This window comes from Danio aesculapii, chromosome 9 (assembly GCF_903798145.1).
Source record: "Danio aesculapii chromosome 9, fDanAes4.1, whole genome shotgun sequence".
Taxonomy (NCBI): Eukaryota; Metazoa; Chordata; class Actinopteri; order Cypriniformes; family Danionidae; genus Danio; species Danio aesculapii.
Window position 1 is genome coordinate 17,015,052 of NC_079443.1, and position 27,908 is coordinate 17,042,959.

Below are 27,908 nucleotides of genomic sequence, written 5' to 3' on the forward strand. Positions count from 1 at the left end.
TTACTACGGTACTCTCTCAGAAATAAAGGTACGAGAGCTGTCACTGGGGCAGTACCCTTTTAAAAGAAACATTTGTACACAAATAGTCCACAGTGGTACCTAATAGGTGCAAATTCCTCCCAAATGTAACTTAAAAAGTACCTTTGAGGTACCTTCATGGCCCCTTTTTGGTACAAATATGTACCTTTTGAAAAGGTACTGCCCCAGTGACAGCTCCTGTACCTTTATTTCGTAGAGTGTATAAACACAGCACTTCAACAAACAAAAGAGAGAGATCGACTTAGAAAGTCACTTACCAGTTTTATAATGACTTGATCAGCTGTAATTGAAATCTACGCTGAGTTTTTCTCCGTTAAGGGCTTATTATGCAGTCTCTGTCACCATCTTGTGGATGGCGCTGTATCTCCGAAATTATAAATATTTAAAATAGGCACCATCCTTATAAATAAACTGCATAGTTGCAATCTAAATAACTACATTCTTGCCTAAAAAAAGCCTCAAAAGTACATTATGTTTTCCAACAGCCGTATTATTTGTTAAACTGCGAGGGTGCGAGGGTCACTTATAATTCAGGAGCGCTAATAACTTTAAGAAGACTTTAACTGTGTATATACAGTTATTTTCCTCCCTGTAAATAAGAAAAGGGAAATAAATAAAATAGAATAAAAATCTGAAACATGCTTTAAGCATCTTCACTGTAAGAAACAGACTTTAGTTATAGCTACAAAAGTCCTTCAGTCGAGAACAGTGAGTGATTTTGTCCTTTTGTTGTTTGATTAATAATGATAAAGACAGTCTGTAGCAGGAATATTGCACGCTGTCACTTTAAGAGCAGTACGGTTCTGATTTATGGTTTCACTTTCACATGTCTTTTGATTCTCAACTCATTTGTTTATTACATAAATAAGGGTTAATATGAATAATCACTAAACATCGTGTTTTGACACAAATTTGGATGTATTTGACCATTAAAGCGCTCGCATTAAGATGACTTTAGATGTGTGTGCTCTGCTCATCTCTGAGGCTGAGCGCGCGCGCCACACAACAGCATGCAATCTCTTTCGCGCTTTTAAAAACATGAATGATTTGATTGTACGTCAATGAATTATGTGCATCCTGTGCTGCAAACACTACATTACAGTACATGCTTTTAGTAACGTTCACGTGAAACTGAGCTTTGCAGAGCAACAAATGTGTACAACTGGAAAAGGGGCGGAATATGACGCAATAATCATTTTATCTCGATTAATGTTTTTCCATAATCGTTAGAAGCCGAAATCGAAGTGAATTTTAGATTAATCGCATAGCCCTATGTGGCAGGATACACATTAAAATCCACTGCTTTATGGATATCCATTATGTTAATGTACAAAATAAACCTGATTTAACATTCACAAACCAGGGAGTGAAGCGTCTTCTTTTATAATTGTGCTGACATGCGGTGATAAAATACAGACGGTAAAATTGCTGTAAAATTCATTACAAACATGCACTGTTTTATAAACGTTTTAAACTTGTAAAACTCATTCTTGATCACATTTTGATGATGATTAATGATCACATTGAGCTAAACAGATATTTTAATCACAGTTGCTTTGCGCACGTCCTGTCTTGTGGATATGATTACACGCCTTACTACAGAGGCATGTTAATACGCGTCTGTCTGCCAATCAAATCGGTGGGCATGGAAACCGCACTCCTATGTTACATTGCGGTGGGTCTCAATATGGGAGGCATTTGGATCCTATTTTAACCTCAGGAAATAAAAAAAAGGCTTATTGTCTTTATATCACCCTAATATGACTGTGAACCCACTATACAATATACTAGCTTACAAAAGATGATTTTCATCATGGGTGCCCTTTAAAAGATATTACTAAATATATTGTGGACATTTGTTTGTGGGAGCTTAATCAAAAGCATTACAGTTAATTTTGTCAAGTGTTTTGTTAAATGGGATGCTGCTAAACACCAACAACTTGTGCACGGGTGGTCAAAAACATGGTGTGTTTTTTTTCTGATAGTCTTTAGAGTGTTATGGGGACAGCATATTGTACTTCAATCACTTTGTTCAACCTGAATGTACCTTTTTTTTATCAGCTGTCTTTCAGAGCATCAGATTTGCCCTTGAGTTCTGCAGATGGTTTGCTTTGGTTCATCTCACTTTATGAATATTCATCAAATATCCTGTTTGACAGTAATTCAGGTTGTCATAATGTTTTTTTTTTTTTTTTTGGACTTAAATGACATATTTAAATGAGACTTGCTGAAGGCTTTGATGGCAATATCAGTTTGAATGATTTGAAACATCTTGCTGATCTTTGATTTGCATATACTGTATGGTTGTTAATAAGTAGATAAATAAATAGACTGAATGTCAATAATCTAGGATATACTGTAAGTATGTCAAATAATAAAGATGTTGAAAGTGAAAATTATGTATAATATGATTTATGACCTATTTTTGGGGTTAGTTGTCTGTCCAGTTTTCAGAGTTGAGGTTCAGTTTAGCTCAGTTCAGTGTGGTTGAATTTTCACTGCTGAAAGTACAAACACTGAAGAGCAAATCTGAAGAGCGAAGTGCCAAACCAAGCAAGCCAGTAGTGACAATGGCGAAGAACAGACTTCACCAATTGACGAAAGTGAAGGTAAAATGACCCATCCAAACTAAAAGAAACAAGTTGGAACACACCTCAAAGTAACTAAAACGAATTAAATATACGGTAGTGTGAGAAGCTGCGCTGCCAGAGGTTGAAAGATATCAGAATAATGACCTCTTGAGTTTCATGCAAATTACTCTGATACTGAGTTTTAGAGAGTGCCTAAATTATAATTGACTCACTGAGAAAGAAAAAAAGATGGAACTTTTTAAGTTTAACACCTTGAGCTAGACCAATGTTTATTTTATTTATTTTTATGTCTTTCTGGCATCATAATTATATTGCTACCTAATCGATACAGATATAGATTTTTCCATTATCTCAGCTTGTAAAATGTGATGAGTTCGAAGGTGACTTAAATTAAACAACTATGCTGACTGTTTAACTGCTTTTGGTGGTAGCTTAAAGCTTAAAAATGGTCTCCCACATCTAGTGAAACCCTGCAGGTAATGTCATTTTAGCACAACAAACTACACAAAGGGGGCTACATACACATGATTTTTAGTATTATTACTATTTTTTAAGCTACTGAATATACATTGACGTGCACCATATTATCTACAGTGGAACATTAGTGTGTGTTTTTTTTTTTTATAGCTTGCAAAAATTGCTGTGTATTACAAAGAACAGAGTGTAGTTTTTACCAGAATTCCATAATGCAGCTTGTAAAACACTCCATATTGACTAATAAGAGTGAGCTTTATTCACATCACACTCAACTTCCAGCTTAATGACGTTTGAATGGAACAGTGGATGTGAACGATCAATACTGTGCTTTATTATAAAGTCTACACACAACCCTTCTCTTTAAGCCTTGTTCAAAGGAGCACAATGTGTCTTTATTATCCAGAGTGTTGATTAATACTTAGCTAACACAGTAGAGACACCACTGACACAAATATTACACGGCCTTGGGTATTAAGTTATGGAGACCCCAAAACCAGGATGGAAAAATTCAGAAAGATAGATTTGGGTCATGGGGAATGCTACATTGAGAAACATCTGCTCCAGTTTTTTTTCTGCATCTCTAAAGAGGCCCCAGGACAGAAACAGAGTCTTTCACTAAGAGAGTGACCTTGAAAAAGCAGTCTTCTGCTGTTGCCCACCTACCCAAAACACAAATTTCATGCCTACTGACAGGGAGCACTAAAAATAATTGTTCCACTGCAACTGTAAGGCCTTGACTAGAAGTAGTTGGTCAGGTTTGGGATCTGGGTTTTTCCATTTCTTGTTCATTTACTCTTTCAGAAGGTGTTATACCTGAAAGTGCCACTTCTTACACACTTTATGGCTTATGGGACTACATTGCATTTCAAAAAGTTGGAATCAAGGTGTGTTCACGTGTGTAATTTAATTCTTTTGGTCTGTGAAGAAATAAACCATTTAGTCCTGTTTCATTAAACACAATCATTTACATGTAGACATTTAGCTGACGATTTTGTCCAAAGTAACTTCCAAACTGTGGGACATGAAAACAATACACAAAATAGCTATGTTTAAAACTGAAGAACTACTTGTACAAAAGAACTGACATTGCTTAGGGAAATAAGAATTAAGTAAAGAGGGAAAGGGAAATTTTTTAATTTAAATGTTGATATCTACTGTCAATTGCTTGTGTAAGAGATGCGTTTTCAGTTGCTGTTTGAATGATATTAGTGATTCAGCAGTCCATGTGCGATTGGGAATATCGGTCCACCAGTGAGTTACAGTGAACAAAATTGAAATTGAAAGGGGACTGCCTGATGGTGTGTTCACAGCAGAGGATGAAGCGCTAACCATGAGTGATTTAGATGTTCAGTCTATACAAAAACGTTAGCATTTTGGGTGTCTGGCATGTGTAATGTGTGAGTTGCATTACGAATGCATTAACCAATCAGAAGCTTGCTCTAGCAATGCCCATCATCCAGTCAGAAGCTTGCTCTTGTAGTGGCCATCATCCAGGTGCAGCTCCTGGAGGCGTTGGTGAAACGCACCAAGCTGGGTACATCTGAATGATCATCCTGTGTTTGTAACGTGCTCTTTGAAGGACAGCTGTCATCAAAGATCATCCCACTGGAACACCTCGCTAGATAGGTGTCCAAAAGGCATCTGAAACCGATGCCCGAGCCACCTCAGCTGACTTCTCTCGATGTGAAGGAGCAGCGCTCTCCTTTGAGCTCCTCTCGGGTGACAGAGCTCCTCACCCTATCCATGAAGGTGCGCCCTCCCACTTTGCGAAGGATACTCATTTCAGCCGCTTGAATCCAAGATCTTGTCCTTTCGGTCATGACCCAAATCTCATGACCATAGGTGAGAGTAGGAAAGTAGATTTGAGAGAGCTTTGCCTTTCGGCTCAACTCCTTCTTTACCACAACAGACCAGTACATCGGCTGCATTACTGCTGCTGCATCGATCCACCTGTCAATCTCGTTCCATCCTTACTCAGGAACAAAACCCCAAGATACTTGAACTCCTCCACCTGGGGTAAGGACTTTCCACCAACCTTTTTTTTACACCCCAAGATTTCTGACTAAACTAGATTTCCTCACTGATCTTTTATCCATGCAAACATATCCTCCAGGCTGTGTGAGGTCTGGACAACTACTGATCATCTGGCTGAAATGAAAGATAGAGCTGTGTATCATCATCATAACAACAATAAGATAAATCATGTGTTGGATTCCTTGAGATCCCTTTGACCATCTGATGTGCTTTGGACACTTCTCCAAACAACCCTGAAATATCAGCTGGTGAGGTAAGACTCTAGCCAGCAGAGAGGAGTATCAGTGATTTCCATTGATGAGAGGGTGGATAGGAAAAAAGGCAGTATGCAGAACTGATGATTTGGAACCTGCTTCAGCAATCGTCGGGCTTCAGTGATTAAGAGAAGTTCAGTCTACCTGGGATTTGAAGCCTGATTGGCTAAAAAAAACATTCACAGTATCATTTTTAAGACTGAACCGAAAGATTCTAAACAACAACAAAACTGCTTTATGATGTATGCTTTTTCAATAGAACCAACCAAATGTCCAAAAAAAGCTGTGTGCATATCATATGATCTCCTATAGGATGACCTGTATTTATAATTATTGTATTAAACTAATTAAATATGTAGTGACTATGACGAACAGGTATGTTTGAGGTCTTGACTCTCTGTGGTCATTAAAAATCTCAGTATGTCATTTGAAAATAGTACAGGTGACAAAGAATAATGATCTGGTAACCTTTGATTTGCCTTGATTTGAAAATCACTGAGACATATGAATAGTATCTTTTAAGCTTTGTAGAAGAAAGTCTTCCAGATTTGCAGTGACATGAGAATGAGTCAATTTTCACTTCCACTGTGATTGTTATGGTCCCAAAAATTGCTGTTCCATCAGGCGCCTGGTTCTGTCCTCCGCTAAAATGGACCTTTTGGTTCAGATTGCTTCTCCTTTTATTTTTTTATTGGCATGGCATCAGTAGCACATACCAAGCTGGCCATGCACCGAACAGCCTGCCATAAATCACATAGCAACAGGATGTTGCAGTGACGGCAGCAAGGCCAATGGGGAAACAACTGGCCAGATCGTGAACAGGGATTTACATAATTACCTCTCCAACTCTCCTCCGAAGAGCAGGTTTTCTTATTAACACTCACCTTTTGCCTTGGATTCTTCATCTACCTTTCCCTTTTGGTCATCCTTATCCACTCACTTAGAAACAAATAACGATAAGCTCTTGATGACAATGCTCTTGAGAACCGGTAGTAATTCAGTATAATGTATTTTTGTTCTGGTCCATTCTCTACTATGGATGTCAGTGTCTATGAGTTTTAAGCACTCTTCAACAAACAAAAGAATTTGCAATTCTTTTGGATCTTTCTGAGGGTGAGTAATTGGTAACTAAATGTTTAATCATATCACCTGTTTGAGATGAATAGGCAGAGCTCTTTTTAGTATGTAGCCTGGCGTATGTTATGTTGAAAGAAAAAAATAAACGTTATTAAAAAGTAAAATGAAACCCAGGCCTGACCAGCGTTGGGGGTAACGCATTACAAGAAACTAGAGGTGTGAACCTGCACTGGTCTCATGATTCGGTTCGGTTATGATTATCATGCCATCGATAAGGTTCAATTCGATATCTCGGTGCATAACAGTGCATTGACGATGCTTTCCATACACAATTATATTTTACTTCACAGCACAAGAAAAATGTATAAATATATTTATATATTATTTGTAATACAATTTGTCCTTTAATACAAACAGTCAGAACTGTACCTTTAAAAACTCCAGTACATGCACAGAAGAACATGAGCATTTATTACAAATAAATAAATGTAAATATCCTGCTTGCTTTATGAGCCCTGTCCAGCGAGTTCCTACACCCCTATGATTGGTCACACGCTCAACAGAAAGGGCCGCGATTGGCTCTAACACCCTGATGCTGTTCATCAATGAGGACACTGATAAACGCAGCGACGATCAGCTAAACCATGATAGACGCAGAGGAGAAAACTCACTCTGCAGACATGCGCTCGTGTTTGGATCAACAATTATCGCTATAACAGCCGAGAGGATAGGAAACGTCACGCCAGCAGGTCAAAGGGCCACAGAGAGAGAGAGAGAGAAATGGAGTTTACCTTCATTTTCTCACTCGCAGTGAAATACTTCTGCTGTAACTGTCCAGCAAACACTCACACAGTGAATTGGGCAGTTTCTGTAATTTTAAGTATTTGCAGTGTTTTGATTACTCCCGGTCGCCCCCCTCGCCATAGTAAGCTACCGTGACATATGAGATGATGTCAGTACGTAATAACCGGTTAGGATCTATTACTGAACCAATACCAAACTGTCCGTGTCTGCATTGCGGTGCACCGAAGAAACAATTCATTTTGACACCCCTACAAGAAACACGAGTTACATAATAATAATACTTTTCTAAATCACTAGTAAAGTCAGACCCTTCGTTTTTTTTTTTTTTTTTTTTTTGTAATTAAATGTTTTTTTTATTTATTCATTTTTGTTACGATAAAAATGACAGATTTTGTGGTGGTAATTCCCAGACATTTGTGGATAATTTTGCGATTTAAAATATATATATAAATGTAAAAAAATATAGGCATTTATCATATTAGGTACCCTACTATGTTACGTGTGCAATCTAAAACAATGACAATGACACAAATGATAAAAATGAATGTCTTTATGAATGTCTTCTTTATTTTGGTCTCTTGTCAAGAAAAGATTTGAAACAGTAGGGATTACACCAAGGGAAGGTTGTATAACTCTTATTCTTATCGATCTTACTTTCTCTCAGATTTCACTCCCCGGAGCATCTGACGTCATGTCACATTGGACATGTGTTAGGGCTTCTCCTACTGTAATTCACCTAAAACACGGATTGCAGAAAAACTCATCAATGGCAGGAAAGCGGTTTCACTTGTCAATGGCAGGGAAAGAGTTAAATGAATTAATTTATCCATTTGACGCACATCATCATAATACTAGCCATACATTTGAGGCACAATGTCCTTCAATTCGGTTACGTCCAGCGGCCGTCACCCCTGAACCAACCTCCTTTTCACCTGTTTCTATTGCTCCCTTCGCTCCAACTTTCTTTTGCATTCTAAAGCGCGTCAAATGCACAAAACATCCAATTTGCTCTACAAGATGTCTTTCTCTCATCTTTGCATTGACTTAAAGATGTAAATCACTCACGCTTCATCTGTGTCTGCTGCACAAGCTGAAAACTCCCCCGCCCCCCACTTTCATGTAATGTAATGATTGTGAGGGCGCAGGTGAGATGTAATTTTTCAAGAGACGCTCAAATACATCACGTGCGCTGCATATGTAACGTTGTCGTAAAAAAGTCACGTACGCAACGTTGTATGCAAAGTCATGTAAAACAATTCATTGCAAACTGAAATAAATATAATTTGATTATATGGTTTAGAATTGGATGTTTTATAAGATTAATTACATTTTTTGCGATTGTTTTGCGTTTAATTAAAAACTTTGCAGGATCGCAAAAATTTTCGACTTTTTATTGATTTTGCGTTGGATTCAGCGATCGCAGAATTGCAAAAAACTAGGGGGTCTGTAAAGTAATGCATTACTTTTAAAAATTAAATAAGAATATTTGAGTTACTTTTAAAAAAAAATAGTAATATGATTAGTTTAGTTAATTCACTGTTTTAAAAATAAGTTGCCGCATTAAAATGTCACGTGGAGCCCCGCACTCAACAGACAGAAAGTAAGATGACAGAGACTTACGTTTCTGCGATGGAAATATTCTCATTATTTTAAACCAGAGGCATCGCTAGTGGAGGGTAAAAGGAGTGCATAAGTCCCTGGCAATTTTAGCCCCCCCACACACCCCCTTTCTTCACCCTCACCAATGGCCTTACCTTGCCATAAACCCCCAACCCCCTGCTCTTCACTTTAGCCAATCGCATTGCCTTGCCCCAGTACAGCCCTAGCCACCCTCCTGCTCTTCACTTTCGACGATCGCCTCTTACTACATTGATTAAAAAAAATAAAAATGTTTTAAAGGTAAATTAAGGTTATAGTGTCTTGTTAATTTTAAAAAAGTAATGTAATGCATTCTTTACTTTATTATTTATTTTATCACATTAAGCAATGCAACTTGTTACTTTTTTGGGGAGTAACTCAATATTGTAATGCATTACTTTCAAAGGTACTGTAGCAGTAAAAAAGTCATATACACTGAAGATGGCTTGAGGTTGTGTAAAATATGGGTCCATTTTCATTTTTTGGTGAACTATTCCACTTAGTAAATTCCTGATTGAGGTGCATTAGTATTGTGAGGTTGCCATGTTCAAAGGACACTGGCTGTGTCTGAAATTGCCAACTCCCTAAAGCAATTACTTCAACTTCTGTATAGTTGGAATGTTGTCTGTACATGCTACAGTCTCCATGTAGTCATCTTGGTGCATGTTCTACTTTTTAAACATACTTGTATGCCCACATACTGTTTTTCATCTGCATATATAGTAGGCAAGTATATACACTTGGATGCAGTCCAGATTTCACAGATCTAATATATGGATAAAATAGCTATTTCTTCTTCAGCTGTTTACTTTCACATACATGACCAACATACCCACTACATGTGTGTGTTGTGCTTTTGACAAAATTCTTAAAAAGATTTTAGCACATATGTTTGTGTTACACATTATAAGGTCAATGTTAGGAATCAGAAATGTCTAATTGTAGGCTAAATATGCTTCATTTTAAGCTTTTTGTGCTATATTTTGTTATTTTAAGTAATCATATTGACTATGTTTACATGGACCTTTATCTGAAAAAGACAATAATATGATTGTGTATTTAGTTGCTTTTTGAATGTTTCTTTTATTATTTTGTTTTACATGTTATAGCGCATTTCATCACCGCTATGCATGTTTCCTCCAGAGTTTCAAGTGATTTTGAGTGTTTCATTTTTGTAATTTTTCGACTGCAATTTTTTTTAACTGCAGTTTGGCATTTTCACTTTCATTCAGGAACATTTCGTTTATGCAACCGTGACAAACTGAGTTATTGGATGCAAGTATGAAATAAGGTCTGGTGATTTTAATGGAACTTTTGATACCACTCATCGAATGAAATGTGTTTGTCTGTGGTTCATTACTGACTCGGTAGGTGCAGAGAATAGTGTTAAACAGCTGTGTGTGTATGGAATATCCTTGCACAAAATACAGTGAAAAGTCCTACATGACGGTAATAGTTTAATTAAGGTGTTGACATGTCTCTACTTCAATAATGCAACTAAAATCGGCACACTTCACATGTCTTAATCCAATTTTTGTTTGTCCGAATCTGTTTTCTGTTTAAGAGTCTGATTAAGGTAATCAAAAATTGCAGTTTACATGGTCCTAATCGTAATAAAATCGTATTATTGGTGTCCATGTGTGTCACATTATAATACATCTCTTGTAAATCAGTGTCTCATAATTAATCAGAAGACAATGTCTTCTTATCCTATAAGAGATGCTTCAAGCTGTAAAATGATGTTCAATAGTTGAAAGACGTGCATGGATCACAAGTCAATTTTGTTTTGTTTTAAGAGATTCGTTGTGATATCTTGAAGCTCTGGGATACACCCAATTAAGCTGTGGATGTGAATGCTGCAAAATACAGAATACGTGGATTTTTTTTGTGCATTTCTTCAGCTTATATATTTAGCATTTATATAATTTTATTTGATGTGTTATTTGGTATATGTGTTATTTGGTACTAAAGTCTCGTGTGTTTTTCTTTTAGCTGTCTGGGGAACATACGCAAATATGAGGTAATTATGATTTATTTTTGTCCTTCTTGATTATGTTTCTGACAACTTGCCTGCCAAATTTACTGCTATAATTGTTTTCTTAATGTCCTCTTAATGTTGGAACAAATGTCGCTGCAGTCACTACAAATGTCACTACTCAAATAATCTTCTTAAAATAGTTTTATTAAAAAATCTTATCACTTTGAAGTAGATGATGTCACCATTTCAGATTTTAATTAATTAATTAAATGAATTAACAGTTTCCGTATTTTGTGTTTTCCATTTATTTACGGTTGTTAATTGTATTATAGAATGTTGATCTGTCGACTTTTGATGTCGAAAATTCAACTCTGCAGTTTAACAAAGTGACTTTTATTGACATTTTTGTAGTGAGACAAGATGTTGTTTTATAAATAAAAAATGATAAATTGGTCTGTAAAGTAACAGAAAATGTACTGGCAACTTATTGCTGGGTTTTTGCAGCATAATATACAACACCAACTCAAGCTCTAAAAAAAATTCATAAAAGTCACTTTTTCAAACTTTTTAAGGGTAAAAGTTGGTGGAAAGACCAACGTCCCATAATGCAATTCAACAGCCTAAATACGGCGAAAAATTAGAAATCACAAAATACAGAAAAGAATGTCAAATTACAAATATGTTTACAGTGTACATTATCATTATGCCCCCTAAAAATCATGCTAACAACAACAGTAGCAATATTATACATATCTATTTTCATGTCTTCTTTTCTGGCAAATAAATCAGCCCCCAAAATATGAATGTAAGCAGGTAGACACAGTTTGTTACCATAACTCTACAAAAAGACTTTATTAAACTATAAACCTATTCATTAGAAATAGCACAACATTGAGTATACCTTAATTAGACTCATTATTTTTGATTGAATGCCCACTTTCCACTATCAAGCAAGAAAAGTAGGGAAGGATTTGATTTTACTCCCTTTGAAATCATTTGAAGGTGTTTCTTATTTATATTTACCAAAGATTTATACACTCACTGGCCACTTTATTCTGTACACCAGTTGCAATTATCTAATCACATGCCAGCAACTCGAAACTTATCGAGTTGATAAGATTGTTGATCGTGGCCTTTGAAATGTTTGTCCACTGATCTTCAATGGCTTTTCAAAGTTGCTGGATATTGCCAATAACTGGAACACCCTGTCGTATACAATCAAGAGCATCCCAGACATGCTCAATGAGTGACATTATCAATAGGTCTGGTGAGTATGCTGGCCATGCAAGAATTGAAATGTTTCGGCTTCCATTAATTGTATACAGATCCTTGGAAAATGGGTCCGTGCATTATCATGCTGAAACATGAGGTGGTGTTTGTGGACAAAATGCACAACAATCAGCCTCAGAATCTCATCATGATTTCTCTGTGTATTCAAATACCATCATTAACATGCAACTGTGTTCATTGTCTATAATATACACATGCCCATGCCATAAACTTACCACCACCATGAGCCACTCGATTCACAACGTTGACATCACCCACACTATATACACTGTCTGCCATCTGCCATTGGAGTGAAAACCAGGATTCATCCGTTAAGAGAAGTCCTCTCCAAAGTGCCAGATGCTATCAAATGTGAGCATTTGCCCACTCAAGATGGTTGCGACAATGAATTGCGGTCAGGTTGAAACCCTGATGAAGATGACGAGCATACAGATGAGCTTCTCTAAGATGGTTTCTGACAGTTTGTGCAGAAATTCTTTAGTTATGCAAACCGATTGCAGCAGCTGTCTGAGTTGCTGGTCTCAGAGGATCTTGAAGGTGAAAATATTGGATCTGGAGGTCCACCTGGGCTGGTGCTGTTACATGTGGTCTGCAGTTCTAAGGCCAATTGACATACTGCCAAATTCTCTGAAAGCCTTTGGAGATGGTTAATGGAAAAAAAATTACCATTTAATTCACGAGCAACAGGTCTGATAGACATTCCTGCAGTCAGCATGACAATTGCACACTCCATCAAAACTGTCAACATATGTGGCATTGTGTTGTGTGATAAAGCTGCACATTTTAGAGTGGCCTTTTATTTTGACCAACCTAAGGCACTCCTGTGTAATAATCATGCTGTCTAATAAACGTCATGATATACCACACCTGAGAGGTCAATGGCTTATATTGACAAAGAAGAAGTGCTTACGAATTCAGACAAATGTGTGAACGATATTTGAGAGCAGTAGGCTTTTTGTGTATATTAGAACATGTATAAAATGTTTTATATGTTTGAGTTCAGCTCATGAAAAATGGGAGCAAAAACAAAAGCGTTGCATTTATATTTATACATATAACATGAACCTCAATATTTGTTTGCATACCCCATTCTTGGCTTTCTGGCATATGCTTAGTTAGGGCTGGATGATTTGGCCTAAAATAAAAACCTCGATTAATTGAACATTTTAACTTGATTACAATTATTATTTTATTTATTTATAGATATTTTTTGCCCTCGTAGTTCACTGACAAGTTTTGTACAGTAAACATCCTCACATATTACAAGTGAGAGATTTTTTAATGAAGGATGCAATACTTGATTTAAAAAAAAGTGAAGGAAACACACTATCTACTATTTGTGATTATTTATTGAACATCAACGTTGAACAACTGAAATTAAAACACACGTTTTTATGTAATGGAAAATATGCCATCTCAAGGCATTTCCTGTGCAGCTTTCAATTATCGTCAATGTAGTGCAAAGTAAGGCTCAAGAACGTGTCGAGCACGTTCGAGCAATGTAGAGAACAGTCATGTGCGTTATCAGTTTATTATTCCTCATAACACATAAGGTTGAAACTGGTGACTTTAAAACAGACGTGGATGCAAAATGCCGAGTTCCAAAACAAAAACTGACCAAGATCCAAAGAAAACATCGATAAGCAGCAAGCTAGCTAAAATGGCAATGGGTGACTCAGAGACGGAGGAACTTTCTCTGAGTAAACTGACATCGGAGTTGGAAAAACAGTGCAAATACCTCAAAGACGATATGAGTGCTTTAATCAAATTTTCTCTTGCACCAATTCAACTTTCTATTGAATTGTTTAAAGAAATTATTGCTTGGAAAACACCTCACTACTATGGAAACAAAATCTGGGGAAAAGTTTGAGGCTCTCAATAGAGCTGAGGCGGACTGCGCAGCTCTGAAAGCTTCGAACTAAATGCTGTTAGATCATCTAGATGACCTGGAAAATCGTTCACGCAGGGCAAACCTCCAGATTATAAATGTTCCCGAAGACAGCGAAAGTGGAACAGACGGACAGATGGTCAAGTTGACTTCGGATCTGCTAAAAGACGTGCTGGAGAGCAGGTGTTTGAGAAACCACCAGAACTGGAAAGGGCACACCGAGCGCTTGCACCTAAACCCAAAGATGGTTAACCTCCAAGGCCCATCATCGTCTGTTTTCATCGTTATCAAGAGAAGGAACAAACATTGCTGTGGGCCAGACAACACCAGCTGCAGTACCAACGGAAGACCATTAGATTTTACCCCAACCTGAGCGCAGCTCTCAGCAGGAAGCACGCTGCTTTCAAGAATGTCAAAACAAAGCTCTGTCAAAAAGGGATCTGTTTCAGATTTCTTTACCCTGCCCGTCTGCGACTCACATATGATGGAGAAACTCTCACCTTTGATTCAGCTCCAGATACCGAAGCCTTCTTTTAATGGCGAATCAACACGCCTGCAGCCGCTGGGAAGTGACTTTTGCTGTTCTCAATTCGTTCCTAATTATCGCAGAAAGGTACAAGGACGTCCACTTCACTGTAAAAAATAAATCCATAATATTTATGATAAAAAAACGGCAGCTGCGGTTGCCAGTATTTTACTGTTAAAAATACGGTACAAACCGCCAAGGTAATTCCTAATTTTTATAGTAAACTACAGTATTTAATTAATTTATGGATGTAATATGTCAGTATTATGAATTACTGACATCTACACATCTTCTGTTACACAGTTAAACACGTTAACACAGCCATATGCAGGTGGTGATGAGCAAGTTACATAAGGATTCAATGCTCATCACAAACAACTTTTCCCACAAGCAAAAAAGTGTATCAGTGTCATTCACACAGCTACTAAACACCAGTATGGTAACACGCATAAAACTAAAGTCATGAAATAAACATTGTTTATCACCATGAGATGTAACATAAATCTCTAATGTACATAATGGGGAAACAACTAAAACGATCCATAGTAATGTCAACAAAAAGCATAAAAAGTGATGTGCCATGCAGGGAACTCTGGGAAAGTTAATGGACGGTTATCCGCCGTATATATTATGGAAACACATTGTTAACCAGGTTACGGATTTTTACTGTTGCAGTTTTACAGTTTTTTTTTTACCGTTGAAATCACTGCCATTTTTACAGTGTTCATTTTAGTTTTATCATCATCATTGATCTTTTCACCTCTCTTTATTGTGAAAATACACATTTCAACACGAGAGGGCAATATTAATGTAAAACAGTGGACAGTCTACTCTCTGATATGACTGCTGCTTTTGCTTTGGAATATAAAACCGCAAGATGGACAGATGGACTGTTTTTTTTTCCCCTGTTTCACCTAAAACTGTTAACGCTATCTTGCTATGTTTTTTTTTTTTTATATATATAAACTTTTTTATTTTTATAAGTACCATTTATAACGTATGATGCGTGTCCGTCAGATACTCAGTTGTTTAGTTATAAATCGAGTCACTGGGAGTGCAACTAGATTTGTGGAGTCCTGCAGCTTACCTTAGTTCCGAAGGTAAACTTAGAAAAAGGTGTTTAAATGTTCAAGTGTTGGTTTACTGCCTCGTGATTTATTTATTTTTTTCTCTTTTTTAAATTTATTTTTTGATATTTTGTTTTTATCATTTATTATTTTTTTTATTATTATTATTATATATTTTCTGGGTAATGACAGAGATACAGAGACACTTGGCTGTGTGTTAACTTTTGTCTGTGTTCCATTATGTCTGTCTTAAATAGAGGAGGAATGACAGGAAAGTCATTCATTAGGTTCACATCATGGAATGTTAAAGGTCTTAATGGTCCTGTAAAGAGGTCAGGAAACTTCTCTCATCTTAAACAAAGGGAAACAACATAATTTTTCTTCAGGAGACACATTTACTAAACTCAGATCATCTTAGATTACAGAAACCATGGGTTGGGCAAATACTCTAAATTTAATGCTAAAGCAAGAGGTACAGCTTAAATAATAAATAAAAACGTTCAGTTTTCAGCTTCTAATATTTTTTCTTATCCCCAAGGCCGCTTAGGGGAAACTATTTCAAACTCAGGTCTTACTGGTGAATGTTTATGGCCCCAATTGGGATGATAAGAAATTTGTAAGCAAACTGATAGCTGCTTTACCCAGTTTTAATTCGCATTATTTGATATTAGGGGGTGACCTCAATTGCGTAATGGATCCAAATTTGGATCGCTCTAACCCAAAAACACAAGCCCTTTCCTAAATGGCAAATGAAATGCTAACCTTTATGAATCAGACATGCTGTGTAGACCATTGGTGTTTTTTTTAACCCTCACACCAAGACCTTCTCCTATTTCTCTCATGTACATCACTGTTATTCAAGAATTGACTATTTTTTCATAGACCAAAGTCTTCTCTCTTCAGTAAAGGGTATAGAGTATTCTGCCATTGTAGAAATGTTGATCATTCTGTCAACATATATCTTCCTCAATTGACAATTTTTTTAGAATTCAATTCAACAGAACATATTTCCCCCTCCCTGCTGTGGGAAACATTAAAAGTAGTGCTTAGGGGAGACATTATATTATATATCGCATTTATTAATACAGAGAGGAGGAAAAAGGCTACATTTAATTAATGAAATATCCAAAATTGATAATCAGTATTCTACTTCTCCTTCACCAGAACTCTATTAGGAAAAAATTGGTCTGCAGACACAATATAATTTATTTCAACTAGCCCTGCAGAACAGCTTATTCTTAGATCTCGGGGTTATTTTTATGAGCATGGTGATAAAGTTAGCCGATTTTTAGACCACCAACTTAAATCTAGATCATCAGCACAATATATTTCTGAAATTGCAAATGATTAAGAAGAATTAACAACTGACCCCCTCAAATCAAAAACATATTTACAAACTTTTGCTCTAATCTTTATTCATCTGAAGCATCTACGGACCCATTAAAACTGATAGCGTTTTTAAATAAAACATATACTCCCAGCATTTTATTAGATCATAAAAAAGACATAGACCGCCCCCTTCAGTTGCATGAAATATCTGAGGCCATATCAGCATTACAGAGTGGCAAGACCCCGGGCCCTGATGGCTTTCCCATCGAACTATAAGAAGACTTGTCTCTCATGTTTTGGATGTGCCCTAAGCTTACTCCTTACTGGTCAACTATGGACCAACAACTTTGAGGAATGATTCAATCACCTTGTTGAATCATCTGAATAGAAATGAAGCAGTTCTGAAGGCAAAGGTGTCCTAAAACTGGTACTAGCAAAGTGTTCTCAATAATATGGCTTGAGAGTTTACACCAGTGGTCACCAAACTTGTTTTTGGGGGGCCAGTGTCCTGTAGATTTTAGCTCCAACCCTAATCAAACACACCTGAACAAGCTAATCAAGGTCTTACTAGGTGTACTTGAAACATCCAGGCAGGTGTGTTGAGGCAAGTTGGAGCTAAATCCTGCTAAATCCTTACACCATTTAAAACATTCTATCTCATTTTCTTTGGACATCTATTCTCAGTGGGTCTTGTAAAGCAAAGCCCAGATATCTCAAGCCTTTCATGAATGGCCACTGTACTGTTGTCTGTTAAAGCTGCACATTTTACAGTGACCTTTCATTGTGGCCAACCTATGGCACACCTGTGCAATAATCATGTCGTCTAATAAGTATGATGATGTGCCACACCTGAGTGGTCGATGGATTATATTGACAAAGAAGAAGTGCTCACAAATTCCAACAAATGTGTGAACAATATTTGAGAGCAATAGGCTTTTTGTGTACTAAGAAAACATTTTAGATCTTTGTTGAACTCATGAAAAATGGGAGCAAAAATAAAAGTGTTGCATTTATCGATAAACCTCAATACATTATAAAACATTGACATCAATATTTGTTTGCTCACCCCGTTCTCGGCTTTCTGGCATATGTTCACTTTTAGTAGAAATTCATTGTAATTGTTTATAAATTAGATCTCATACCTATTTTAAATAGAGCACCTTTTGAATGCGCCTGAATGACAGAATCACATTATGGATGTGCATCTTACCAATCTGGGCAACTGTGTGATGATAACATCAAGAATATGGATCAAAAGCTTTGAGGAATGATTCAATCACCTCTTTGAATCAGCTGAATAAAATTTAAGCAGGTCTAAATTCTAAAGTGTCCTAAAACTGGTACTAGCAAAATGGCTAGTGAATGTATACCATTTTAAACCCTTTTTGACATTTACTTTGGACATCGATTCTCAGTGGGTCTTGTAAAGCAAAGCCCAGAGATCTCAAGCCTCTGTGAATGGCCACTGCACTGTGCGTTAATCAGAATCAGACATCAAACCTGCTCACTGGTCTGTGGTTTGAAACCAAAGAGAGAGATCGATGGGAAAACATATTCTAGATCCATCTTCGTCATGTGGTATTGTTGACTTTGAGCATCTTCATCATGTGTCCGCAGCGAGCCGAGGGAGAGGACTGTGTGCTCCACTAAGCTCTGATGTGTGGTTGTGAAATATCTGTGAACTTGTGTATCTGTAGAGCTGAGATAAAGCCGTCTGTTGTTGTTTCCCACAGGTCCATACAGGAACACGGAGAAATGAAGATTGAGCAGAGGATAGATGAGGTTTGTTTGCATAAGCTGTTCAAGCCGTTCGTTTTTTTTTTTTTTTTTGGTACACTCTTCACGTTTAAATTTTTGCCTTTTTAGTTCAGGTTTTCTCATGTCAGTGTCAACACCGAAGTCATTTTCAATATAAACCATATGTATCTAACAGCTGAAATCCACACTTTGAGCTGTTGGGAGGCCTTACGCAGCTACCCAAGAGCGCAATATAATTAAGATTTTAATTACTCATGCCTTTAAAAGCAATTAAGTTTCTTAGTCAGGGGGCAATTAACAAGCTGAGTTGTGCTCTGCCTGGAAACACCAAATACTTGTTCTCTACTGTTGATGCTGTCCTGATTACATGTTTCTTTATTGTTTTAAATTGGTCCATTTCAGTTATTTTAATTCGTTGTGGCATTGCTGTTTTGAACAGACAATAAAGCCTTTTTTAAAGGCTTGCCTGTCTCGTTCACACATAGTACGCACACAAACACCTTCACAAACAGACTAGACTTTTATTCTTCATCAGGGTGTCCACGGGATCTTAAAGTCTTAAAATATCCTAAATTTTAAAAAGAAAATTTTAGGCTTTAAAAAGTTAATTAAATATAGTGCTGTAGGTCTTAAATCGTTTTAAACCGGTCTTAATTTTCCTATGTACAAGTAAAGCTACCCTATCAGGCTGACACCCTATCATCAATCTTAACTTTTTTGTTTATATTCAAGTTTTTATTGCAAAAAGATACAATTCACAACCGCTGTTAGGCATTTTTACAGTAAATTCTCCTAATTAAATTCCCTTATCAGGGAAAGAAACCTTTACATGATCTTCCATTAATACAAAAATAATTTACAGAAGTAACCGGGCCAGTAGAAAAAAATCCTTAGTGTTTAGCCTAAAGTCTAAAGTAAAAATTTAAAGCTGTAAAGTTTAATTTCAAACGGTTTATGTTAATAAATCTCATGTAAAATGGCATTCAAACTCACATTGTTAGCATTTAACACTGAATAAAGCACATATGGTGTACCTGAGGTGATCATTGTCAGTGTATCCTGTTGTTCAGCTGCAAGAAGTAGAAGCCATTTCTAAAATATAAATTTCAGGTGCTGGTTAGACCAAAAACTCCTTTTAATATAATATGGAAAGTATTCTTTCCATCACCTGCCATTGCTTTTATTTAGAACAGGGTTCAAATCAGCCTTAAGGCTCGACAGTTAGGCACACTTCTGTTGATGTCAATCTGGCAACCTGCGCTTGCATGTGTTTTAAACCAGGCATGCAATACCTAGTTCAACCACTGGGTGCCAAACTTACATACTGCACCTTTAAATGTTTGATAACCTAAAAAAAAATCTCAATTAGAATGATACATTAGATATTTTTCTGTGAACTCTTTTTATGCAGAATCTTTTCAATGGCTCTGACTTGGTAAGACTGGTCAGAAATCTGGGCAAAAAAATATGTGCAGTGCATCCAAGATTTACTGAGCTTTTTGTAAAAAAAAAAAAAAAATCTAAACTTGAATACATGAACGATTAAAAAAAAAAAAACCAGACTGTATCTTGAAATCAGAGAATCATGAAGACATGAGTCAGTAATAAAACACCCAGAACACCCTAGAAAACACATAGTGACTGTGTAGTGTAGATTGCTATGCTTTCTTGTTTATTTTTTTGTTTTTTATTGCCCAAGTTCATATGCATGCCTTGTTTTAAATTTAAATGGACTCATGCTGATTTGTGTGCACATCCATTCACATTAAAAGGCAGAGCCATAACTGTGATCTCTATCATCTTATTACAGATCCCAAATGTCTGCTTATCTCCTGAAAAAGCTCATTAGAATCCACATTTCCCATATCTGACTGACCTTACGGTTCAAAGTGTGTCAGCACGTACTGAGGCTTTTTTGTCAGCATTTGTGATAGCTTTTAGAAACGTTGTGACATTTATACCCCTGCCTTATGTTTGATATTTCATTAAAAGAGGGGGTACAGTTTGGAAATGTTATTTGACACCTATCTGAACTTTCCATGTTCTGAGGCAAATGCCTTCCATTTCAGCTGTCTTTAAAAATGTTAATGAACTTAAAATAGAATATGAACGTGACTAATGGTAAGGGTTTGTTTTAAAATCATTAAACATAATCAGACAAGTACATCTTTGACAGTGTAGCACAGATGTCAAACTCAGTTCCTGGAGAGCCACAGCTCTGCACAGTTTAGTTCCAACCCTAATTAAACACACCTGATCAAACTAATTGAGTACTTCCAGCTTGTCTGAAACCTACAGGTAAGTGTGTTGGAGCAGAGTTGGAACTAGACTGTGAAGGGCTGCAGCCCTCCAGGAACTGAGTTTGACACCCCTGTAATACAGTATCAGTACTTAATTACCCCCTCCCTCCCTCACCAAGGTAATCCCAGGTTATACTATCCCCTCCCTCCTTCCCAAAGCAATTCCAGCTATCCCTTCCTTACCTCCCTCCCTCCCTCCTTCCCTCTCAAGGCAATCCCAGGTAATCCCCTCCCTCCCTCGCAAGGCAATCCCAGGTGTCCTCTCCCTCCCTTCCTCCCTCACTTTCTCCCAAGGCAATACCAGGTATCCCTTCCTTCCCTCCCAAGGCAATCCTAGATATCCTAAAGCAATCTCAAGGCAATCCCTGGCATGCCAAAAGATATAGTTCCTCCAGCTTCCGGCCTCCTTCTATTAGGACAATACCAAAACACCTACCCAAGTAGCCATTCAGGAGTCATCCGAAACAGATGTCGATGCCATCTCAATTGGCTTCTTTCGATGTGAAGGAGCAGTGGCTATCTGAGCTTCTCCAAGCTTTAGTTTATTCGTGGGATGGTTTTCACCTTACCTGAAGTTTATTTGAACACGACCAGTAAACAGAATTGAGACAAATTCTGCATGTTTCCCACAAATCTAATGTTTTTTACTTATGTGAAAACTTCTTACCACATTTGGTGTAAACCCAATATAAGAGTATGCCTTGCCACCCTGCGACGGAAGCTCATTTCAGCCACTTGCAAGATCCCAAAGCTCATGACCATAGGTCAGGGAAGGAATAAAGATTGACTATAAAATCAAGAGCTTTGCTTTTTGACTGCTTTTGAGCTTCTTTACCTCAATAGACTACCACTTTGCTGCTGCCGCTACACCAATCCATGTATCAATCTCACATTCTATCCTTCATTCACTTCCCCAAGATACTTGAACTTCTCCACTTAATGGGCAAGGATTCTCCTGTAACCTGGAGATAAATAAATGCATTGCGCAAAAATCTGAATCAGCACAGCTGTTTTCAACTTAATATTACAGGTTTAGTGCCAAGTCAGCATGTTATAAATTATATGCGTAACCTTTTAAGGTATTCATTTGAGGAAAACACTCATTTTAAATTTGTGAGCTTAAGATAATTAATAAAAAAAAACATTTATTAAGTTATTGTTTAAGCTATTCAAAACGTATACAATTCACAGCTGTTCTCAAAACATGTGAAATCACCAGAAGCACAATTACACATGTTAAATGCTGTAGTCAGACCTGCAGCCTTATTACTGGCTTAATTAAAGAATGACTAATGATTAAAGTAGTCATTCATAACCCAAAACCTACTTCTGTTACAAACCTGTTTAATTTTCTTCTTTCACCAAACCTTGCAACAGCTCTTGGATCTATCTATAGATCAGTTTGTGGTTTTAAAGTTCTTGTTAGATCTTGAACTAGTTCTTGTTTTTTTTTTTTTAAAGAGCCTAAAGTTTCCTAATCATTCCTGGGTAATTAATGCCTTTCTACTTTTTACAAATATTTTCTATTTTCATATCAGTCATAAATACCAAGCCAATCACAAATAATTACATTACAATATTTAGAGCTTGTCCATTTTCACATTAACTTCCATTGTGTAGATGCTCAAGTACATTAAACAGCACAAATATTTTTGTCATGATAGATTAATAGATTGACCTGGTATACTTCAAGCAGACTTCTTTTTTTGTTTTGTTTTTTTCATTTGAGGGCAAAAAGAAGTTTGTAAAGCTGAGTGATGGTATACTGTTTTCGAACCTTCTGACACCCCCACCCTGCAGTAGGGAGGGTTGTAAATGTCATGCTGTTTGAGTGTAGCTTACTCCTTTACACAACAACAATGGCGGCCTTGAGAGAAAAACATTTTCATTAAAGTCATATAGGCTTCTTTTGCCTGTTGCACAACAAGCGATACCACACTCTTTTTAAATATGATACAATGGTGGCATCTGAGAGATAAAAACAGCATTGTAACCTTGTACTGTTATTTACTTTAAATACTATTTGTTTTTTATTTTGCTTTATTTCATTTGTTGGTTGTGAACACCATAAAGGTGTGGTAAATTAGACATCAGTACATCCTCCTTCCCTCCTGCAGATTTCATTTGCAACCCTGATTAAACACGCTTACCTGTTATTATCAAGTGCTGCTTCAGGTCCTAATTAATTGGCTTAGTTGTGTTTGATCAGGGTTGAAGCTAAACTCTGTAGGTAAAAAGATTTCCATTAACAGGCTTGAGGGTCTCTGTTTTAAGTGGAATTATTTTTATACCTGTGAAAAGATGTTAAGTGAAGAAAGTTTATAATAATAAGGTTTGTCCACACAACTGTGAAATGTGGTATACCATTGAATTTGTTGTTATTTTACGGTTAATCTAAGTTCATTTTAGTTTATTTAATTGCAGGTTCATTTTTAAGCATTTACGGTGCATCAGGAAAGTATTCAAGTATTCAGTGCTTCAGTTTTTCCACATTTTTTTATGTTCCTTATTCCAAAATGGATTAAATTCATTCATTTCCTCAAAAATCTACACACAATACCCCATAATGACAATATGAAAAAAAAGATTTTTTGAAATTTGTTGCAAATTTATTACAAATAAAAAACAGTGCATGTCAAAGCACAAACCAAGCATGAAGACAAAGGAATTGTCTGTAGACCTCCGAGACAGGATTGTCTCATGGCACAAGGCTGGGGAAGGTTACAACAAAATTTCTGCTGCTCTGAAAGTTCCAATGAGCACAGTGGCCTCCATCATCCGTAAGTGGAAGATGTTTGGAACCACCAGGACTCTTCCTAGAGCTGGCCATCTATCTAAGCTGACTGATTGGGGGAGAAGGGCCTTAGTCAGGGAGGTGATCAATAGTTCTTCTTCTGAGGTAATCAGTGTTCTTCTGTGGAGAGAGGAGAACCTTACAGAAGGACAACCATCTGTGCAGCAATCCACCAATCAGGCTTGTATGGTAGAGTGGCCAGATGGAAGCCACTCCCTGTCTGGAACAAGCCAAAAGGCATCTGAAGGACTCTCAGACCATAAGAAACAAACTTCTCTGGTCTGATGAGACTACCAGGCGTTACGTTTGGAGAAAAGCAGGCACCGCTCATCACCAGGCTAATACCATCCTTACATTGAAGCATGGTGGTGGCAGCATCATGCTGTGGGGATGTTTTTCAGCAGCAGGAACTGGAAGACTAGTCAGGATAGAGGGAAAGATGAATGCAGCAATGTACAGAGACATCCTGAATGAAAACATGCTTCAGAGTGCTCTTAACCTCAGACTGGGGCGACAGTTCATCTTCCAGCAGGACAATGACCCAAAGCACATCCTGCCAAAATATCAATGGAGTGGCTTCACAACAACTCTGTGAATGTTCTTGAGTGGCCCAGCAAGAGCCCAGACCTAAATTATACTGAACATCTCTGGAGAAATCTGAAAATGGCTGTACACTGTCACTTCCCATCCATCCTGATAGAGCTTACTGATAGTGGTACCTGCAAAGAGGAATGGGCAAAAATTCCCAAAGACAGGTGTGCCAAGCTTGTGGCATCATATTCAAAAAGCCTTGAGGCTGTAATTGCTGCTGAAGGTGCATCAACAAAGTGTTGAGCAAAGGCTGTGAATACTAATGTACATGTGATTTTTCAGGTATTTGATTTTTAATAAATTTGCAACAATTTAGAAAAATCTTTTTTCACATTGTCATTATGGGGTATTGTGTGTAGAATTTTGAGGAAATAAATAAATTTAATCCATTTTGGAATAAGGCTATAACATAAAAAATGTGGAAAAAATGAAGCGCTATAAATACTTTCTGGATGCACTGTACATTTATTTATTATTCAAACCTTTTCCTTTTAATAACTACCAATTTAAATAACTATTGTTACACTGAAATAAAATGACTTCTACCGTGAAACTGTGATTTTTTTGGTCACAGCCACCCCACTAAACACAAAGAATGTACTTTTTTTCTATAAGGTGTGCAAATCTACCAAGTAGAAACACCAATGCATCACTGCTGACTAGTTGAGGGTCCATCACTGAAAATTCCATCTTCATACTAGATGGAAACAGGGTAATTATCTATCTTTACTTTCGACCTGTCTTGTTTTAACCGTCATGTCTCACTCTGCTCCTCACAGGCAGTGGGACCTCTCAGGGAGAAGATACGGGAACTCGAGCTTAGGTATGTTTTTCTTTTTTGTCAAATAAAAAACAACTGCACTGTGCTAGATTTGTCTTGCTGTGCTTTTATAACACCATGGTATTTAACATTACAAATGATTTTAACATGATGTACATTCATTTAAATTTGACTGAATACACCTGGCATATTTGAATTAGGCAGCTGATAAGCAAGTAAGGGTGCTTTCACACCTGTAGATTGATTGTTTTGTAAATTATTTTAAAACGAGGATTAAACTTGTTCACTTTGTGCATCATATTGTATTGCTTTCTCACTACAAACGATTCGCTCAAGAGTTCGTTTCAATCAAGCTGAGACCACCTCATTCAGGCGATCTCTGGATTCACATGCCAAATGAACCATGCTAACCGGGGAAAGAGCCAGGTTCCGAAACAAACGTCTAGGTGTGACAGCACCCTAAGGGAATGGAACATTCAGTCTGGGGAAGTGTACAGAGCACTGAATGGCAAAGATGTTGGATGCTGAAGCATGGTTTTGTATAACACTTTGATTAGCATTAAAAAATTGCACAGCCATCTTTCGTCAATTCCAAGTCATTTTTGTCTGATGAGATGTGAAGTCTCTGCGGATCGTGTCTGTCTCTTTCTCTTTTCTCTGCTTCTACTCAGACAGACCTAAAGGAGATTATTTGATCATGTTTGATTGGCCGTGGGTCTTGCTAACTCCAGCACTGATATCACATCAGAGCAAATGACCTGTTTTAGAGTGTGCATCAAAGAGGTTCAAGTGTCAGGGCAGCAGTTTGAAATCAATATTGTTTCTTCTAAAATATAAATTTTTCGATTGTTTGTTTCAAGATGATAAACATTAATTTTTGTCACAGGGTACCATCATATTCACATTCCTGTATCCTGGTTTATCTGTAATCAGGTTCTTATTTCAGGGCCTCCAATTTCCTCAAGTTCTTTTAACTTGACACAGCATCTAAAACACAACAGTTATCCTGTAAAATGTCACTGCGTAGGTTAGCTAAGCCTCATGAGATGCACAAAGGCAAGCAAACAAAGACAAAAGTCTCCTGATCACTCCAGTTTACATGCTTTCCGTCTTTTAATATTTAATACCTTTTTCTCGCCGCACTTCTCGTTACTGACATGACATGAACCTCGCTGCTCTGTTTTTGATTGGTTCTCTGTTGCCAAGCGTCCAGCAGCAATTTCTGTCTTGAAAACAGACTGGACCATGACATTGCTATGTTGTATCAAATGAAAACTCTTAAACCGAAGCCGAATGTAAGCCCTGGCTTGCACTGATCTGACAGTGGAAATACAGCTTTTGGTTGTCCACTGTCTAGTTTGACCCTCAATGGCTGAAGTTGTAGCTAAAGCATGAAATATGTGTTTATGTGTTGTTGACATGAAAGCAAGTCAACTCAATGCATTTCCAATGGTATTCTAACTGTTTACAAGCACTAGAGCTTCCAGAGTTCAGATTTTGATATGGCAATGGCTGTTTGGTTTCCAATATGCACCGTTAAATGGTAGACCATTCACAACAGGCTAAATTACCCACCCAAGGGAGTACACTTGAAAATAGGAATTTAGATAAGACTTTTTTTTTCTGAAAATTAAGGTGTTTTTTTAATGTAAATCTAATCGTTAAAAAATCTTTTTATTGTAAAACATAAGTTAAGTGCATACAAAAAATATACTCACTGGCCACTTTATTAGGTCCAACTGCTTGTTAACGCAAATTTCTAATCGGCCAATCACATGGCAGCCACTTAATGCATTTAGGCATGTAGACATGGTCAAGACGATTTGCTGCAGTTCAAACCGAGCATCAGAATGAGGAAGAAAGGTGATTTAAGTAACTTTGAACGTGACATGGTGATTGGTGCAAGACAGGCAGATCTCAGCATTTCAGAACCCGCTGATCTACTGGGATAGAAAGGCAACAGTAACTCAAATTACCGCTCATTACAACCGAGGTATGCAGAAGAACATCTGTAATTGCACAACTTGTTGAACCCTGAGGCGGATGGGCTACAGCAGCATGGTCAGAATTTGGTGTCAACAACATGAAAGCATGGATCCATCTTGTCTTGTATCAACCGTTCATGCTGCTGCTGCTGCTGCTGGTGGTGTAATGGTGTGGAGGATATTTTCTTGACACACTTTAGGCTCATTAGTACCAATTGAGCATTGTGTCAATGCCATAGCCTACCTGAGTATTGTTCCTGACCATGTCCATCTCTTTATGACCACAGTGTACCCATCTTCTGATGGCTACATCCAGCGGTATAACACGCCATGTCATAAAGCGCGAATCATCTCAGACTGATTTCTTGAACATGACAATGAGTTCACTGTACTCAAATGGCCTCCACAGTCATCAGAACTCAATCCAATAGAGCGCCTTTAGGATGTGGTGGAACAGGAGATTCACATCATGGATGTGCAGTTGACTAATCTGCAGCAGCTGCATGATGCTATCATGTCAATATGTTCCAGTATATTCCAGTACTTTGCTGAATCTATGCCAAGAAGGATTAAGGCAGTTCTAAATGCAAAAGGGGTCCAACCCAGTACTTGGAACGTGTACCTAATAACGTGGCCAGTGAGTTTATATGTATAACATGAGATCAGGTTTTCTTAAGAATAAGCCTGTGTCCTCAAATATAGGAATT

At 37.3% G+C, this 27,908-nt stretch overlaps 1 protein-coding gene across 1 annotated transcript in view; it reads left to right on the forward strand.

Moving 5' to 3' along the window:
• The window catches only part of uxs1 (UDP-glucuronate decarboxylase 1), a 109,351-nt gene that overhangs the window by 15,945 nt on the left and 65,498 nt on the right, over positions 1-27,908 (forward strand). Inside the window, exons 2-4 of the mRNA XM_056465041.1 lie at positions 10,907-10,934; positions 18,726-18,774; positions 25,215-25,258. Coding sequence (XP_056321016.1) covers positions 10,907-10,934; positions 18,726-18,774; positions 25,215-25,258 — 121 coding nt within the window. The remainder of the gene's footprint in view (positions 1-10,906; positions 10,935-18,725; positions 18,775-25,214; positions 25,259-27,908) is intronic.